This window comes from Dasypus novemcinctus, chromosome 2 (genome assembly GCF_030445035.2).
Source record: "Dasypus novemcinctus isolate mDasNov1 chromosome 2, mDasNov1.1.hap2, whole genome shotgun sequence".
NCBI classification, from domain to species: domain Eukaryota; kingdom Metazoa; phylum Chordata; class Mammalia; order Cingulata; family Dasypodidae; genus Dasypus; species Dasypus novemcinctus.
Window position 1 is genome coordinate 80,429,294 of NC_080674.1, and position 20,516 is coordinate 80,449,809.

At 39.6% G+C, this 20,516-nt stretch overlaps 1 protein-coding gene across 4 annotated transcripts in view; it reads right to left on the reverse strand.

Moving 5' to 3' along the window:
- The window catches only part of DMGDH (dimethylglycine dehydrogenase), a 114,143-nt gene that overhangs the window by 61,552 nt on the left and 32,075 nt on the right, over positions 1 to 20,516 (reverse strand). For all 4 annotated transcript variants that reach the window (XM_058275313.1, XM_004449673.5, XM_004449675.5 and 1 more), the window contains exons 3-6: positions 14,722 to 14,820; positions 13,118 to 13,282; positions 9,315 to 9,519; positions 1,994 to 2,242 (exon numbers count right to left, since the gene is read on the reverse strand). In XM_058275313.1, coding sequence (XP_058131296.1) covers positions 1,994 to 2,242; positions 9,315 to 9,519; positions 13,118 to 13,282; positions 14,722 to 14,820 — 718 coding nt within the window. The remainder of the gene's footprint in view (positions 1 to 1,993; positions 2,243 to 9,314; positions 9,520 to 13,117; positions 13,283 to 14,721; positions 14,821 to 20,516) is intronic.

Genomic DNA, 20,516 nt, shown 5'->3' on the forward strand with positions numbered 1-20,516 from the left:
CATTAAAAAATAAAAGAGGTTCCCTTATACCCCATTCCCCACCCCACCCCACACCTCCCACATCGACAACCTCTTTCATCAGTGTGGCACATTCATTGCATTTGATGAGTACACTTGGATTATACATGGATAATACTTTACATTGTAGTTTACACTCCTCCCTAGTCCATTCAGTGGGCTATGGCAGGATATATAATGTTCTGTATCTGTCCCTGCAATATCATTCAGGACAACTCCAAGTCCCGAAAATGCCCCCACATCACATCTCTTCTTTCTTCCTGCCCTCAGCAACTACCATGGCCTCTGTCTCCACATCAGTGATACAATTTCTTCCATTGCTAGAGTCACAATAGTTCTATGGTAGAATACCAGTAAGTCCACCCTAATCCATATTTTATTCCTCCATCCTGAGGACCCTGGGATGGTGATGACCCTCATTTTGCACCTTGCTCCAACCCACCCTGCTCTGTTATGATTCCTGGACTTTCATTCTTAGCAGGTCAGATATCCTGTTATATTTCCAACTGTCAAAGCATGACGGCAGCTATAGCCAAATCTGGGGACTAACCAGTGGTGGAATGAGGGAAAAGGAGGAGGCAGGAGGTTGGTGTGAACAGGTAAGACGTAAACCTGGATAACATATTATAAAGACTATAACTAACACTGCTGATCTATAGCTATGATTGTGGCTGGAAGGAGTAGTCTGTGGACGTAAAAGTCAGTTGAAAGGAAACTAGAGAATAATCTAGGGTGTGTATAACATAGTGATTTCGGTGGTAGATGAAGATTGTGGTTAATAGTATATATGTAAGAATGTGCTTATTTTACAAAGTGTTAAGAACATGGTGATACAGGGGGAAATTACAACTAATATAAATTGTGAGTGAGAGTTAACAGAATATTGTAATATTTTTGAAGCAATGACAAAGAAGATATATCATTTCTAAGGGACAACAATAGGCAGGTAAAGAGGGGTATGGGATTTTTCATTTTGGAGTAATGAAAATGTTGTAAAATTGACTGAGGTGATGAAAGCACAACTCTGTGATGAAAGGAACGCCACTGAATGTACACTTTAAATGGACTGTGCAGAGCATGCGACTGTATAACACAGGGAATCCAGTAGTGGAAGATGGATTGTGGTTAACAGAACAAATATGAGAACATTCTTTCATGAACTATAACAAATAAATAAATATAGGCTGTTAATAATCAGGTGGATTGGGGGGGAAATATACGAAATGTAAAATATGAGCTACAGTTAGTAGTAATATTTTGACGATGCTCTTTTATAGTTTGTAACAAATGTTTCACAACAATGCAGGTATTGGTGGTTGGATGATGTATGGGAGCCCTGTGTGATGTTATGCATATTTGTTTTATAAGTTTACAACTTTTACTATACACTTATTGTTTATGCATGTTCATGTATGCATTATATTCAATAATTTTTTTAGAAGTCCATAAGCCACAGGGAACCCCACAGTGAAAGATGGACTGTCATTAACAGTACAAACAACAACAAACAAACTTGGAGCTGCACTATACGAACTGTGAACCCTAAATTAAACCACGGACTATAGTTAATAGTACAGTTATAAAAATGTGCTTTCATCAATTGTCCCAAATGCTCCACACCAATGCTAATTGTTAACAATAGAGTTGTATATAGGAATCCTCTATTTCAAGCATGATTGTTCTGTAAACCCACAACTTTTCTAATAAAGAAAAAAAAGCAAACCTGGAGTCTTTCAAAACAGCTGGAATATGTTTTTCAGCTGCTGGACTCCCGATTCCTACGTCTGCTCTCTTTCCTCATAGAGGCCTCATTCCCTGCTGTGATTGTCTGAGGAATGTGAGAAAAGCGCTCAGCTCAGGCCTCACCTCCACCGGCCCGGGTGTCTGACAATCTACCACCAGGCTGCCGTTTTATTCAGAGCCAGGCCCCGGCAAGCAGAGGATGAACCGCACATGTCCGACCTGCTGAACCCACCTGGCGGGACTCCACTGGTGACCCAGGAATCCTGAACTTTCATTTTCTCCTGACTTTCATATGGACCAAACAAAAGCCCATCCCTTTCCTGCCGGAGGTAATAAGATCCTTCCAGGTCACGGAGTACAGGGAGTTCTCGCTTCAGAGCTTTCACTTCGGGTATCGTCGAGGTAACAACGTACTGATGTTGAACCGGAATGAGAGGATGCTCTAGACCAACCATTTTACCTACTTCACGAGCCCAAAATCCTTAAATAAAAAAATATTTTAAAATGTCACTACACATATAAACACATACCACATCTGACACTGATATAACAATTGAAATTAAAACAAAACATTTGGGAAACATGAGTTCTCATGGTAAAGTCAAAAGAATGTCATAACAATCTTTAAATTTTTGTCACTGAAAAATTGGGTGGGGGAAGACAAGATGATGTTTTACATTATCCAGAGTTTTTAAGACATCTGTAATCTAAGGGACTTCTATTCCTGAAAAAAATACTTTGTCCATAAGCAGAGGTGGATATGAAGGAAGAAAAGAATTTTATTGGAAGGGAAAAAATAAATCCAAATATATAACGTGAACAAATGTTCATAAGAAAGATGGAAATGCACTGACTCTCCTTGTGGACAGGGATTGTCAGGTAAAGGAAGTGGCCCCCATGCTGATGTGGTCAATACATTATATAATAAGAGGATATAATATATAATAATAGTACATAACAATAGCATAAATGTCAGCCTCTCTATCTCCCAAACCCTATGCTCCCCAATTTGTTGATCTCTAAAACCTACAGACACAAGTTTGTTCTATTAACTAAAATTTGAAAATGTACACACCTTGGGAGAGAGAGCACATTAAGTCTTAACCTGTTATTTGAAAGGTTTAGCTTGAGTAAGTTCTTAAGAACCTTTCTGACAAAGAGCAGAGAGGCACCAGGAGTCAGGGCAGGGAGGGAAGAGGAGACACCGCAAAGGGGTGGGAGGACGCATATGTGGGTGGAGAGCCCCCAAACAGATGTGTGTCTATCCACAATTTTCATGGAGACTAACTTACTGGTGGGAATGCATTTTATTTTGTCATTTTTTTAAAAGATTTATTTATTTTATTTAATTCCCCCCCTCCCCCGGTTGTCTGTTCTCTGTGTCTATTTGCTGTGCCTTGTTTCTTTGTCCGCTTCTGTTGTGGTCAGCGGCACGGGAAGTGTGGGCAGCGCCATTCCTCGGCAGGCTGCACTTTCTTTCACGCTGGGCAGCTCTCCTTACGGGCGCACTCCTTGCGCGTGGGGCTCCCCTACGCGGGGGACACCCCTGCATGGTGCGGCACTCCTTGCGCGCATCAGCACTGCGCATGGGCCAGCTCCACACGGGTCAAGGAGGCCCGGGGTTAGAACCGCGGACCTCCCATGTGGTAGACAGACGCCCTAACCACTGGGCCAAGTCCGTTTCCCTATTTTGTCATTTTTAAAGACAGAACTGGATAATTTGTGGCTGAAAGGAGCCTTGATTCTCTCCCGGGCCAACTCTTTGGTATACAGATATGGGAGCTAAAGTCCAGAGAGGGCAAGAGGTGTGCCCAAGGCCACACTAGGAGATCCTGGAATCAACACATGGTATTGGTTTTCTTACTGCAGAAAGACTTCTAAAAATTCAAGACAGTTCACTTATATAGGTATTTTAGAATCTAAAATGATAAAAATGATTATTATTTGGCAGGGATATGGTGTCACTAGACCCATCAATTTTGGGGATGAGAATTTTATTTACTTGCTTGTTTCATAATAATTTTAAGTAACCATTCAATATTCTTACTTTAGTTCTTTCTTTAGAGCTTGCACTTCCTAAATTTTTAGCTGTTACTTTCTGCTCTTATTTTCTGAATCGACTTAGGGTTCTAAAGTCTGTCATTCAGATGTTCATAGGTAGACACAGAATCATCAATTATGAGTCAATCTGGAAGCCCAGATTATGTATGCTATATACCAAGGTTTATTTCCATTTAACACCTAAACATCCCCAGTGTATTCTGTTGTTTTGTTTTGGCCCAAAGGCTAAGCTACTCACACTTGTTTAATCACCCCAGAAATGGGTGCCCACATGGAACCAAATATCTGATGTGTGGGCATCAGAGTTACTTAGTGGTCTTTTAATAATTTGGAGACTTAATTTATCCCTGCCAGCAGAAAGATGTAAGTTACCAATGTCAGAACCTTGGGGAAAAATGTAGAAAACCACATATCCTACTTCTATACACTAAGCAGCTAGAAACTATAAAAAGCTAAAACATTTAGCCTTGCAATTCAAACCATTACAGTATCCTCAGTATGTTTATTTCAATTAAAAACATAAATTGAAGAAAATAAATTCTACTCCATTCAAGCATATTTATGAATGTCTCAATTCAATTTCCTGCTTATTAATGCACTCCATCACTAAAATAAAAAGTGGAAATGTATGCCTAAGTATCACATAACTGTATCATTTCAAACTCCACAGCAAGTTCTACACTGTTTTAGCCTATGGAAGTGGTGTTTTTTAAAGGCATTCTGTTCCTTTATATGTCAATCACATCAACCTAAATCTTATCAGAATTAATTCAAATCCTGTCAGATCATCCACCCACTAACATTAAAAGGAAGAGAGGCACATGGGGAGGAATCACAGTAAAGTCTACCATTAACATGTGAAAAACAACTGAAGAAATGAGGAGTCAATATAAATGGTCATTGGCTTCCATTAAAAAAAAATCTGTAGTGATAAATAGAAATGGGTCATAATGAGGGGAGAAGGCTCATTGACAAGTTTACTTCTATTAGATGGTTTCCACAGTGACAACAATGGTTCCATTCTTAGACACAGAGCATCAGGTAAAATTGAGCAATTCTTTTTGGCTAAACACTAGGCTTCATGCTAGCATGAACCAGTTACATTTCTATTTACCAAATAGGAAAAATTTTAAGTATATTTTATGAAGTTATCTCAGGCTTAAGAATTCGATTGGAAATGAGGTCAAGAGAAACATTTATCACCACGCAAAGAAAAAGCCTGCATCATACTAGACAGCACTTACCCACTCCCCTGAGCTGCACAAAGGAGAGGGGTAGCAGGAAGGTAGAACGAAGCAGATTCTGGAAGCTTTGGTTCCTAGAGCCTATTGTACCTCAAAAGCCCAGGAACTTCCAGAAACTGTTCCTCAGATTTCCTTGCTGAAGAATAGGGTTACTGCAGTCTCCTTTCTCTAGGAACACTTGTAGAGTGGTGTTTCTCAAAGAATGTTCTGTGGACTACCTGCCACAGACTCCCCTGGAGTGCTTCTCTACAATACACATCCTGAACCCCCATCCAGACCCCTCGAATTAGAATCTTCTTGAAGCCTGAAAAACAACTTCCCTAGATGATTCTTACGCATCCTAGCTTAAGAACAAAGCTCTTGAGGAAGTCAATTTACTAGCAGAATGGGAGCTGTAAGACTATAGAGCAGGGGTTCTTAACCTTTTTGTTCCACAGACCCCTCTGCCAGTCAGGTGAACACCACAGAGCCCTTACTAAGTCCACACTGTATTGTGTATTATTTAATAAATATATCACACCTGCACCAATACATCCCCACAAGAATAATGTCTGTTTGTTTGTTTTTTAATTTCACTTCAAGCCTACTGACCCCTGTCAAGAACCTCTGCTACAGAACAAGAGAGAGGAGCTAAAAAGCTATGGTATGGGGAGCAGGTATAGCTTAATGGTGCAGGCTTTCCATGGACAAGGTCCCAGGTTCAATCCCTGGCCCCCACACCTCCTAAAAAAAAAAAAGAAAGCGTTGGTAACCTGATGCTAATGCCTCCCAGACTGAGGCATAGACCTATCAAGGAAATAATTATAATCCTAATTCTTATCATTATTATAATTAGTATTTCTTAAATGCTGGCTGTATAGTAATCCCTGTTTTGGGTACCTTACATTATTAGCTCATTTACCACTCAGAATAATTCTTAGATGGGCACTACTAGCTCCATTTCATATACAGGTAACTTGCTCAGGCCACACAAGTGTGTCCCTGCATCAGAGAGCCGCACTCTCTTGGACACTGTTGGAAGCACACCAGCAAACTGGCATAACTTCACTGTCAGGCCTTGCTTTTCACGGATGTCCTGAAGTCCCAGCAGCCTTCTGTTATGATTGCAAAGAGAGAAACATTCAGCAAGTCATGGTATAAATGAGTAGATAATAGAGGCCTTTAGATTTTTTTACATTTTGATTATAGTTGTGAGTCTATATTCTGAACACTTTAATTATATCTCAGGGCTGTCTTGGGGACCTCAGCTGAATCTGTGAGATATTCTGAGTAGCCCCGGGAAATATTCCATCAGCCACACATTCTCAAACCTTGTTAGCAAGATGCCTTCTGCAAAGGGCTGCTTTCATTCATAAAATTAATCTTGTTCACGTCAATTCCAGAAGGGGGCATATCCAAATCTTTGCTCCCAATTCCTGAAACTAACCTTTTGGGAGCTTTTATCCTTTAAGTTAAAAAAAAAATTTAAACAAAGCAAAACAAAATTTGCAAATAAATACACACACACATATCTCCTGTGGATTACTAAATAAATAATCAAATTTTCTCCAGTAAAATATAACAGAAGAAGGAGAAAAAAAAAAAAATGGGCCAGACATCTGATCTGAATGAAAAAAAGAACTGAGAACTGAGACAGGATAGTTCTTCACACAACTTTAAGTGAGAAGCTACTTAAAGTTTCCTAGTGTGGAGGATGGGAAAAGGAGTCTATGTGGCTAAGGAAAAGGCATCAGGAATAGAGAGAGGACAGAAGCACTACCACTCCTTTCCACTAACGCCAGGGATTGAATTCCCAGGACCCTTCCTTTCTACCCATCCCACCCTCAAATGTACCCATTTATACACAGCTGTATAGAAAGCTGCCTGGGTTTCTGTCAGATATTTTTGGCGGTAATTCTATTTTTTCTTCAGAGATTTCTTATTCCTCACAGTTTTTAGTTTAAAAAAGTTATTTCAATGGCAATTGTGTAAACAAAAGTTCAACCATTTTAGCAAAACAAAGAAAAATATGTTAAATTAAGGTCTTGCATATTATTTCTCAAAATATCATTTGAGAATGAGTGGCAGCCTAAAGCACTATTTTGAGAAAAATGGTGAGGATCTGTCCAAGCCCATCTGAAATGAGTGCTGTGATCTATTAGCAAAGTCTGCCATGGGTGCTGAATATAAGTCAGAGTCCATTTATTATATGAAAAGAAATAAAACAAAATTGAGTTAATTATGGTTAAAAGCTTAAAAATGGAGGGGAGAGGTCTTTCTGGAGGTTCCTCTTATGCAAATCTCAGATATCACAAACTGCAAAGTATGCTTAAACACAAGCAAAAATGTTCATCAAAACCCTAAGATGTCTGGACACCAGAAACAAGCCACAGGATAAAGAACTCAGTAAATAATCTGACCTGACATTAGCACCCCAAATATCCACCAGTCACAAACAGCTGATGTAATCTTTTTCTTTAAAAACCCTTTTCTGGAAGCCCCAAGACAGGATATTATTTGGATTGCTACCTGAATCTGCACTCCCTGAATTCAAATAAACACCTTTGTTACTTTATAGTGTAGCTTTATTTCTCAGTTGGCAAGTATTTTCTATCACTATGAAAAGAATTAAATATTTTTATGAGATCTGATTTCATGAAACCATAAAGAAAGTTGCAAGATTACAGAAAATCTTTACTGCTTGGAAAGAAAGTATAAACAATTCCATAGCCTTAGATATTCTAATGGAATTTAGACCTGTAAGTGTCAAGAACACAGGTGGGGAGAAGGGTATCAGAATGGGTAGTGGAGTTTAAAACCAGCAATGCTTTAGGTCACTGCTTTTATTTTTTTAAGGCAAGCCATTTATACTATTTGAATTTCAAAAATTAAAGAAGGCATGAGATTTTAATGCTTTTCAAAGGGGGGCAGGCCATGGGCTAGAATGTTTCAGAAATACTAATTTAGATCTTAAATACTGAACACATCATCACTTTTTCTAGGGCCATTGAAATGTTTTTGTTAACAAAATAACCTTAGTCAGAGTTACAATTTATCAGAAAGAATCACAAGGGATGCATGTTTCTGGCATGTCCTCATGGCATATCATTTGATCTGATAAATAATAAAAACGGTTTATATTTTATGATTTAAGCAATGATTTAAGAGCAGGCCACAAGAAAATCAGTTATTGCCTCATGCTTAAGTGAACCACTACGAATTACAGGAAAATGTAAATTATTGGCCAAGTTTAGACTGCACAAGCATTTTCACTAGAATGTATTATTTATATGTGTGATGGTTGAAAATGACCTCACAGACAACAGACCAGCTAGAAAGCATAATAACTCAAGCATCAAAAGACCCACACGTTCAAGTCCAGGCTCTGACATAACTAGCCAAGTGATCTGACCCTTCTGGATGTCTGTGTCCTCAAACGGAAATGAGGGGGTTGTGAAATTATCTTATATTCCTTTAGGCTTTAGTAATCTCTGAGTCTAAGTTGTAAGAGAGGAATGAAAGGAAAAGGAAATGAAATGTGTTTAATAATGTTCTGGGGAAACGGACTTTGGCCCAGTGGTTAGGGCGTCCTACTACCACATGGGAGGTCCTGGGTTCAAACCCCAGGCCTCCTTGACCCGTGTGGAGCTGGCCCATGCGCAGTGCTGATGCGCGCAAGGAATGCCCTGCCACACAGGGGTGTCCCCCGCGTAGGGGAGCCCCACGCGCAAGGAGTGCACCCGTGAGGAAAGCCGCCCAGCGTGAAGGGAGGGAGCAGCCTGCCCAGGAGTAGCGCCGCCCACACTTCCCGTGCCACTGACGACAACAGAAGCGGACAAAGAAACAAGACGCAGCAAATAGACACCAAGAACAGACAAGCAGGGGAGGGGGGGGGAATTAAATAAATAAATAAAATCTTTAAAAAAATAATAATAATGTTCTGAAAAGAAAAAGTTAAAAGTTTTTAGATTTGAGTCAAAAGTAATCAGAAATGGATAAGTGTGAGAGGACACAAATTACCAGGAGCAGAAGAAAATGGGGGAGAGAGAAAACCAAATATCTCTGTCTGGCTAACAAAGGGCAGCATGGTGTCTCACACCAAGAGCAAGCAAGGGAGGGAGGGCTTTGTAACTTAGAAACAAACAAAGTATTTAACTCTGGAGGATCACAGTGTTTCCTAACAGCCTTCAAGATACAAAACATTACTTGAAAGCTAAATACAATTTCTTGGTCACTTCAAAAAAAATATTTTAAAGACATGATGCTTACCTGCAGCATTCACAATTCTATTTGCTCTCATAGATCCCTGTGGTGTTTCAACATCCCATGTTCCATCTGACCTGGGTTTCAGAGAAGTCACTGGTGCAGGATATTTTAAAAGGGCACCGTATTTCCTAGCCCCAGCAGCCAGGGCCATAGTTAGAGAATAAGGATCAATGTGACCATCTCCAGGATTATACAGTCCAGCTAAAACCTAAATGGATCACAAAGGAGTCAATATTTAAAACAACATATGCTTATTCTTCAAAGTTAATACATGCTGCTGGCAAAGGTTTAATGAAACTAGACATAAAAAGTACAAGCCATCACATGGGTTTTTCCTGTATCTAAGCTCAGATTTAGGCAGGACTGTCACTGAGAGTTAAATAGTCAGAGGCCTGCAGATGTCTACAACATCCACCCTCTCTTCCTCCCTTAGCAAAGGAACCCTACTATTTAGACACATGGCCATTGAAAACAAAGAGTACAGTTTCCAACCTCCCTGGCAGCGATTAGTTCCAGATGGTAACTAAAGCTATTATTAAGTTCTGATCAATGAGGTGTAAATGAGTGTCATGTGGCAGCTTCTGGTACCACTTTTGAAAAGACAACTGGCATATGCCTTTTGCCGCTCCTTTGTCCCCTCACTCTTGCTGTGCGAGTGCAGATAATGATGGCTGGAGTTCTAGATGTCATCTGGGAATAAGAGCACAAGGGTTATACCCTAGGAATGACTGAGCAATGACCTGAAAAAGCAACTGGGTCCCTGAAATCTTCATGGAAGACAGCCACCATTCAAGCCCTGGACTACCAAAATGAAAGAGATAGAGACTCCCATCTTGTTTAAGCATTATTACTTTGGTTTCTGGTGCTTGCAGCCAATTCTAATCCTAACTGCTATATTCAAGTCAATCATTCAACAGCTAGTTCTTAAATTCTACCATGTGCTAAGGCTTCAGGTTGGGTACTGTAAGGGATACAAAAAGGAATGAAACTCAAAGGATATGAGTTACTTAAAAGAGTGAACACTGTGAAGCATTATTAGGTTTCATCTATTCAACAAAAATCTATTAAGGACCAAATACAAGCAAGGAACTTTTGTTATACGCTCTTTCTGTGTCTGTTGAGATGATCATGTGGTTTTTGTCCTTTACTTTATTGATGAGGCATATTACACTGATTAATTTTCAGATGTTAAACCACCCCAGCATTCCTGGGAAGAATCATACTTGGTCATGTTGTACAATCCTTTTTACATGTTGTTGAATCCAATTTGATAGTATTTTGTTGAGGATTTTTACATCTATATTCATAAGGGATATTGATCTGTAGTTTTCTTTTCTTGTGATGCCTTTGTCTGATTTTGGTACCAGGGCAATAGTGGCCTCATAGAATGAGTTGGCAAGTGTTCACCCTCTTCCAGTTTTGGGAGAATTTTAAAGTATTAGCATTAATTTTTCTTCAAATGCTTGTTAGAATTCACCAGTGAAGTCATCTAGGACCAGGCTTTTCGTTGCAGGAAGTTTCTGCCCACCCCACCCCCACCCCTGCCACTGTTTACAAGTTTACTTATGAGTTGCAAAGATTATTTCCCCTGCCCTATGGCTTTAGAATTTCCTGTTTCCCCCCATTCAATCTTGGCTGCTACAAGTAGGCAGACAGAAGGTGTGAGGACCTTCTCTTCCTTGCAGCTGTAGTTGCAGGAAGTTTTTAAATTACTAATCTGATCTCTTTACTTTCCAGTGGCCTTGTAAAAGAGACGTTTAATTTTTAATAGAATTAACATTATTAAACACTTCCAGAGAAGTGGACTTGGCCCAGTAGTTGGTCCGTCTACCACATGGGAGGCCAGCAGTTCAAACCCCAGGCCTCTTTGACCCATGTGGAGTTGGCCCATGCGCAGTGCTGATGAGTGCAAGGAGTGCCCTGCCACCCAGGGGTGTCCCCCGCATAGGGGAGCCCCACGCGCAAGGAGAGCACCCCGTAAGGAGAGCCACCCAGCAGGAAAGTGCAGCCTGCCCAGGAATGGTGCTGCACACACAGAGAGCTGACACAACAAGATGACGCAACGGAAAGAAACACAGATTCCCGTTCTGCTGACAACAACAGAAGCGGACAAAGAAGACGATGCAGCAAATAGATACAGAGAACAGACAACCAGGGTGGGGAGGAAGGGGAGAGAAATAAATAAATAAAATCTTTTATTAAAAAAAAGACTTCCAAATGTCACATTGCTTTTTTTAGGAGGTACTCAGGAATGAACCCAGGACATTGTCTGTGAGAGGCAGGTGTTCACCCATTGAACTACATCTGCTCTCCAAGGATTATGTTTTGTTGTTGTTGTTGTATTTAGGAGGTACAGGGGATTCAAACTGGGACCTCACATATGGGAAGTGGGCACTAAAACCACTGAGCTACACCCACTCCCTGCATTGCTGTCTTATAATGGATATTTCCTTATTGCAGTGACCCCAAATTTATTCTATTTGGAACCCTGCCCTGGATCCAAAGAATAGCCTCCACACATATTTCCATTGCTTCATATTCGCGAGAAAAATCCATGAGGGTAAGGACTTCTAGCAAAGCATTCCAGGACTGACATATAAACAGGGGTAAGCATATCCTGGTGGAATTTCAATGCAAACAGTGCAGTATACCATCATTCTGCCACTGCAACAGTATCATACAAAACCACCCTGCAAAATAGACTAGGGAGTACTAGCACCCAGATCAATGATACAACACTTTTGTGATCAGAACACTAGTGTTTACCAGCCAAGAAACAAGCATGTGCTTCTCTGAACAGCCTCAACCTGGTATACTTGGGCAGTATAAGCTTGGGCCAACTATGTAAACTCTCTATGCTTCAGTTTTCTTATTAGTCATAATATATACCCCATATTATTATTGTGGAGATCAAGTGAATTTATGCATATAAAGGGCCTTACACAGGGCCCAGTACATAAAAAAGTTCTTGGTAAATGTTAGTCATTGTTATTATCATTCAGAATCGATTATCACCCAGCAGGAAAAATACATTAGATCCCCTGTCGTGTGGATTCTTTGAGCCAAATATGGTACAAGTATGGATCCATATTTGGCACAGAATCGGTAGGGAATTACAGCTATGAGCTAGGTGATAGATGTGTTACAAATAACATGGTACTTTTTAATGTGATTTTTTTAAAAACTGTAACATAGACTCTCTAAATATATATTTATTGTAAAAGATTATCTTTCTGTCTCTATTTCTCAAACCAAAGATTTACATATGGGAAACCCTTAGATCTTAGGGAAGAGGAAGGATACCCAGTAACAGAAAGATATTGAAAATGTTTTCCCAGTTGTCATAGGTGGAAAACAAATAAGATTTTGCACTACCTTCTCATATTTCATTTAGCACACATAATAGCTCACCTAATTGACTCAAATTCCAGCATCTAGTCACCTGATTTTGCCATTCAAAAACGTATACACAATATTTTTCTAGTTTTACTTAAATTTAAAAAATAACTTTCTCTACTGTTAATTCAAGTCAACAAGTGGTGAAAATACCCTTAAAATAAATATGGGGGAGCAGCCGTGGCTTAAGCTGTTGAGTGCCTGCTTCCCACAGGGGAGGTCCCAGGTTTGGTCCCCAGTGCCTCCTAAAAGCAAAACAAAACAAAAAAAAACAAACAACATGCAAACAAATGAAAACACCAGCTCGGGAGCTGATGTGGCTCAGTGGTTTAGCACCAGCTTTCCACAAAACAAAGTCCTGGGTTCAATTCCAGGCCCCAGTACCTAAAAATAAATAAATAAATAAATACCTTATTCATGTTGAGCAAAGGGAACATCTCTTGAATTTGTTCAGGTTCTATAATATATTGTTCTGTTGCATGCCAGCCAGTCCGAGTCATCTGATATTTAAATTCATCTACCCTTACAGGAGTTGTAGCAATTCTGATACTACCTGGCTGATGGAATCCCACCACCTGTAGGAATAATTGCAGTAAAAGTACATAAATAAACCACTATTTGGCATTTGAGCATGGTTTGCTCTTCTCTGGCTCAATGAAAAAAGACATTACTATGCAGTGAAAGGGATAACTATATAAAATATTGGAACCTCTTCCAACAACTTTTCCCTACATGCCTCCTTGGTGCTTGGCATAATGCTTCACCCCAGGGGTGAAGGAGTGGACAAGAGAGACAAAGGCCCTGCCTACATGGAGATGATGGTCTACAGGACAAGACAGACAACTAAACACATCATTACAACAGCACAGGACGAGCGTTAATGTACAGAGTGGAAGAACATTATGTGAAAAAGAAAGACAAGGGATTTGAGGAGGGGAATACGAAGAATCAAAATGGTGCAATGATGAGATTGTGTGAACTGAAATAAACATTTCATTTGACATTTACTAAGATCCCTTAGGCAGCCAAGCATTCAGCTAGGCCCCGGGTTACAGAGATTAAAAATTCAACTCGCCCTCAAGTTGCTCACAGTCTACAGGGAGGACCAAGTAGTCAAGCAACATTACAATAGAAAAAGAGAGAGCAATTAGTGCTATAAGAGGGGTTTGCCCAAGATGGTCTTAGAACCAGCTGATGCACCACTCAGCTGGGCCTGGCTGGTGAGTGGGAAAGTTCCAGGAAGGCGTCTCAAAGGGTGAGGAAGGGTGGGGGTGAATGCTGAAGACAGGGGGCAGAGGACATGTTTCAGGCAGAGGAAGCAACATAAAAACCAGTAAAAAAGAGATTTGAGAGAGCCCAGCAGATTCCAAAACCGTACTCGGGCATGGCTGAAGTATAACGAGCCTGTTGAAGAGATGAGTGGCAAGAGAAAACAGCGGAAGGGAGGCGGGGTCAACTGGCGACGGTACTCCAAACCCCTTTTGAACCCTTGGCCTTCTTCCTGTAGACTACAGGGAACCAATCAATGCTTTTAAGCAAGGGGAATAGCATGAAAATTTTAAGTAACTTCAGTCCTAGCCTATGGATGTTCTTTGCCACTTTATTTTGAGTATACCAGCAAATATGAGAAGGGATAAAAATAAAAGTGAGGGGCCTGAAAGTGAAGTCCCTTCAAAGCTGTGTGACAATCTGGCATGCACTATTGTTGGATCTCCCCTTGCAATCCAGTTGCTAAAAGGCTCTGATTTCTTAGTTTCTAGATATTGTAACTGACTAAAGATTTCTTTGGAAGCTGCTTTTTACTTTTTCTTCATTAAAAACCAAGCAGAACATTTAATTACATGGATATAACACTTCAAGAACTAAATTGATTTTAAAACAGACTCTAGAGGTTCTTACACTAAACTCTCATCAGCTTTCTCTACCACATTAAACATTTCCCGTGCCACTGATGTCACTACACACAGCTATACCTGATAGTAAGACAAAATCCATCAAAAAAAATCACATATACCTGTCCAGTTTCTTCTTCTAGTTTTTCATAAAGTTTGATGCTATCATAATGTATTTTCTTCAGATTTATTCCAGGATGAAAGTAAGTTGTTAAACCTGCCTTGAAAAGGGAGTGGGAAAACACTGAAATAAATTAATATTCTTGAAATGTCGATAGTTTTTCTGTTCAGCAACAATTTCCTGCTGGCAACAAACTGAGAAGCACCAGCCAAGACTTTGAAATGAGAACACATCATACCAGTTTGAACACACCAGAACATAAGGCTCATGACAGAGTTGTTTGAACAAATGGGATACCATATAAGTAAAGTAAGAGCTAGCCAACAAAAATTTGCAAAGTCCCTGAAAGTTACTAGGGAAAGGGTTGATTGGAAGATTCAGAAATGGGATGATATAGATTGAAGGTTTAGGAATACAGGCCTTAGGAAGACAGTGGGGAGATGGCATACAACACGGACTCAAAACAAATCACGAGTGTTCTTTTAAGTAGAAGAAACATGGACTAACAAAGAGGTTTTTTTGTTTTGTTTTAATTATTTATTTCTCTCCCCTTCCCTTCATCGCCCCTCCCCTCCATTGTCTGCTCTCTGCATCCACTCGCTGTATGTTCTTCTGTATTCACACTCCTTGGGCGCACTCCCTGTGTGGCCGGGTCCTCCTTGGTGCACAGCAGCTCTGAACATGGGCCGGCTCACCACATGGGTCAGGAGGCCCTGGGTTTGAACCCTGGACCCTCCATATGGTAGGTGGATGCTCTATCCATTAAGTCACGTCCGCTTCCCTGTTTTGTTCTGTTTTTTACCATTCCCAGCATTCCCCTGAATTGAGCAGCCCATCTCTTCCATATCCTGAAATTCATAACTCAAGAATTAAAAATTCCTGAGATTTGGAGCCTGATGAATTGGCCTTTTGTTGAGGCATACCCTGTTGGTTAGCACAGTGTCTAGCACAACTATTAGTTGAACAAATACTGTTTAATTACTGTCATGTTTGCTATGCCAAAATTCCTTTCATCAACTCTGGCAGATGCAATATAATATCCAGATGAAGAATTCTAAGCAATTATATGAAGCTGGTTCTCTCAATTAAGTATCTGGGGCCTCATTTTGTTACTAATTTATCCTGGAGAGCACATCAGAACACAAAGTGTTCAAAATGAAATCTGTTTAGAAGTATTTGTAAGGTTCTTCTATGATAGTAGTGGGCATTTGTTTCTCCCAGACTAAAAAACACCCCACTGAAGTTCACAACCACATCCTCTATGGACCACAAAGCTGCACTTCCATCAAGAATTTACTCAAGCTTTCGGACGTTTGCACAGTTATTTTTTGAGAAAATTCCTAGCCCAGCTTTTAGATCCTCCTGTAGAACAGCTCCCTGTGTGAGTGGAAATGGGATGGGCTTCCATGAAGATGGAACTGCAAGTCAGGCTCTTTGACGTTCATGGTCAAACATCCCCGTCTCCTTTTACATACTTGGATCTAGTGTTTGTATGTACTTTTTTGGTTCAATAATAGAGAATCCCTGGCCTTCAGTTACCTGCCAGTGATCCCATTTTTTTCATCCATGTGTCTCCTGCCAGTAGAGAAAACTGATATTCATGAGCACTGGCCTAGAGTTCCTGGGTTAAGCCAGAGCATCAGAAAATAACATTATATATCCACACTATTGCTACACTATTTCTTCCCTACCCCTCAAAAAAACTGTTTTCACTGAATTATGAGTTAACGCTTTTTCTTCTGAAAAAGTCACATGGATTCATTTTCGTAAAACTCTTTAGCCCAATGTATATCATTTAGGGAACAAACTCTTTTAGGAATTCATGGTCAAAGAAAAGATGGTCTCCCTTACTGAAAGAGTATACTGCTTTCCTTGTAGCCAGGACAGTCAGAATTAAGTTCTGAGTCCAATTTTCATAGTCAGGCATAAAAAAATGTATTACGTTTTCGTACTTCTCTTTGAATCAACTGGCTTTTGTTGTTTAATCTGTGTTTAAAATTTGGGGTCAACCATATCAGTACTTTTATTTAAGCTATTTGACTGTAATGTCTTGCATGGTATTTATTATTAATTTATGTGTCAGTCCTGTGAAATTGGGTGGAAGACAGCGTGATGTTTTTCTCTCTGTGACTTCAACAAGGATATATTAAATGGGAAGTCAGAAGAAGGAGAAAATACTGTTCTTATCCCTCAGGATTTTATATTCTGATTGAGGTCATAAAACTTTCATACATTAAACAATTATACCAAGGGCATAAGATTAAGTGCCAGACCATATATTATACACATAAGAACCATGGGAACAACGAGAAGGAAAACATTCTGGAAGAGTTACAGAAGGAGTCTTCGTAGGAAAGGGACTTACCTTTCATTTGAAGAAAGAAAATTATTATAGTTGGTAGACAAGATAAAAGAGGGAAGGGAAGCAGACATGGCCCAGTGGATAGGGCGTCCGTCTACCACATGGGAGGCCCGCGGTTCAAAACCCGGGCCTCCTTGGCCCGTGTGCTGGCCCATGCGCAGTGCTGATGTGGGCAAAGAGTGCCATGCCATGCAGGGGTGCCCCCCGCGTAGGGGAGCCCCACGCGCAAGGAGTGCGACCTGTAAGGAGAGCCGCCCAGCGTGAAAGAAAGTGCAGCCTGCCCAGGAATGACGCCGCACACACGGAGAGCTGACGCAGCAAGATGGAGCAACGAAGAGACAGAGATTCCCATGCCGCTGACAACAACAGAAGCAGACAAAGAAGAACAACATGCAGCAAATGGACACAGATAACAGACAACTGGCGGGGGGGCGGTGTAAGGGGAGAGAAATAAATCTACAAAATAAAAGGATAAAAGAGGGAAGAGGAAACAGAGACATGAACAATCATTAAGAATTATAACCCTTTGAATAAAATAAGAATTTTTGATTCCTGTTAATACAAATAAAGAATAACTAATTAAGTAGGGGAGAAGGCAAAGTTCTTCCTTCCAGTAGATTGGCAATTAATAATTATGAAAGGAATGATGGAGTTAGAAAATCATCAATGGATAATAAAACTAGCGATGCTCCTCCTATCTCTTTAATAATTCTTTCCCCACTTTCAGGAGTCTCTAAGACCTTCAAGAAGTCCAGGAACTGACCTCAAGCCAACCTATATCCCAGTAGCTTCAAATCATTTATCCATGACTCATACCAATAAAAAAATTGAGCATACCTCCTAAAATGTATATTTTTTTACCTCTGCATTTTATATAAATATGTATTACTATACTAATAGAGATCATAAAAGACAAAAATAACATTAAATGAATTAAATAATACTTTAAACAATTTTATATATTGTCTTAAAAAGCTTTTGAATGTTAATGTTATTAATAACATTTTCTCAAGAGCCATGTGATTACTCAGCTTCATTAAAAAAAAAAAACAATGGATTAATTTTGTAATACAACATTGTGAGGGCCTAATTCTAGATTTATTTTATTGTGAGGCAGGTTTGGATGACTTTCTTAGCTGAAGAAGATACCTCTCAGTGATTCATGGATCTCAGTGGGAGAAGTACACACTTGCTGTTTTTTTGCACCATGATGCTACTTCCTCAATCCCATGTGACACAACACAAAGGACTCTGGTGAAATTTGACTACAGTGTTTCATCATTTCTTGTCCACCAGTTGTTGTTACAAACTAATTGGAATGTATTTCTTATTTTATATTTAAAATAAATGGGTTCAAATCCCATTGAAACTCATTTGGAAACTTTTAAATTGGGTTAAAAATGTATCTTTTACACATGCCAAAGTTTTTCTAGATGATACACATAATATTGGTCAGAAAAATCTTATAATGTTACCAACATTTCTAAATATCCTTCTTCAAAAGGCTTTCTGTCCAACAAGACTACTTTCACAAAGCAGTTATTTTTCACTTCTTGTAAGCATTACTTTGGCATTGCAGGCAGAGAATGTATCTATTATACGCAGAGAGAAAGAGAGAGTGCCATTTGCATCACCAGAAAGGTCAGCAAATTTGGGACCCTTGTCTTTTTGTGAAAGAACAATTAATCTTTACGTTTCACAACTCTTTTAATTATTTGCCAATCCACAAACCTCAGTGTAGTATAAGACTCTCAAGGTCACCCCCCTCCATTTCATTACAAAGTATTGCAATAATCTTAGTATTTAATGACCTGTTTTTATAAAAGTAATCACAATGATGACATCCTACAGGATGCAATCCTCAATATGCCATGATATATTTTAAACTACGGGAAGAATAAGGATGCTCCCCCTTTGGGGTGCCAATTCCTCCCTTAGTCAGCTTTGGAATCAGACATGACACATGAGCCTCATCAAATGTGAGGGCTGTTTATACATACACTAAAGCTTCATTTCTTTCTTGCAACTTTAGATTAAAAATGGATTTGCAACTCATTTTGAATATTCACTTTGCAAGATGTGTCTTTCTCCCCAAACAATTCATTCCTGCTCTCTCGAGCTACTTTAATATTGCACACAATTTACACTTTAGTACCTCTATTTCTATGGTTTGCCCTTTGGTTGACTCCCAACCTTCCACATTCTCAAGTCTGCACCAGCAACTTGTCTATGTTAAAAATTTCCAGTATGCAGAATTTCTTTATGCTACTCCTCAGAAGGAGAACTCCTTGCCTTGCAAGAAGTCCTAACAGCTTGTTTCTTTTCCTTTTTTCTGAGGGGATCAAATAAGTTGACTTGAGTTGCCTGATTCTACTTGAACTCACACTGCATGAATCCTCATTTTGAAAACCATAGCATAATACTGTGTCCACAAAGCAGGACACTGGAATATCTTTCCTTAAGGGAAAATTATTTTGCATAGCTAAACTTGTGGGTTTTTTTTTAATGTACTGTGGCTGGGGATTGAACCCCCATACCTAGTAAGTAGGAGGCTGGCATTCAGGCACCTAGCCACATGGGATCCCCTACATAGTTAACTTTTAACAAGAAGCTATCACCTTAAAAATTTTGCCCTTTCAGGGCTCAACTCTCCACCCATACCTTCGGCAGGTTTTGTATATCAGCCCCTAAAAATGGGGTTCTCTCTTGTTGTCTCAACAGAGGAAAGCTAATGATGGGGTGATGAGCGCTGGCTAAAACTTCCTCTTCCATTCTTAGCTGACTTCAGAAACAATTGGTTTGGCAATGTTAATCTCATTTACCTGAGCAATCTTCCATTCAAGCTCAACTACTGTGCAGCACTAGAACAATTATGTATACTATTAAATATGTGAAAATTACTTAGTTACATGTTTTAATTATTTAACATGAATGAATTATCATATGTCCTCAGTCCTCAAATTCAAGTGCTCACAAAGCAAAACTTGTCTCATGGCACAAAATTAAAACCATAAATAAAAAATAAAAATAAAAGGACCACTAAACCCAGGTGAGAGGAGCAAAGACAAAGCTTTTGGGATCACCAGCCAGTAACCTTCAACACAAAAGTGAACATCTATTAAACACTTATAGTGAGTTTAATAACTTTACATATATTAATTCATTCAATCTTCATTACAACCCTTTTAGAGAGGTTCTATTATTATTCCCATTTGACACATCAGAAAATGAAAACTTAAATAACTCGCCGGGAGTGACATAGGGAGAAAAAGGCAGAAGCAGGATTTGAATTCAGAAGATACCTGCTCAAAATAAAGATACCATATATGTTGGCCCATTCCACAAAGTGCACTGACTAAACTGCACTTTCCCACACTTTTGAGAGGGAACTCACTCTGAAGAGCTCACACTGGGGAGCCGTGATGGGGAAGGCA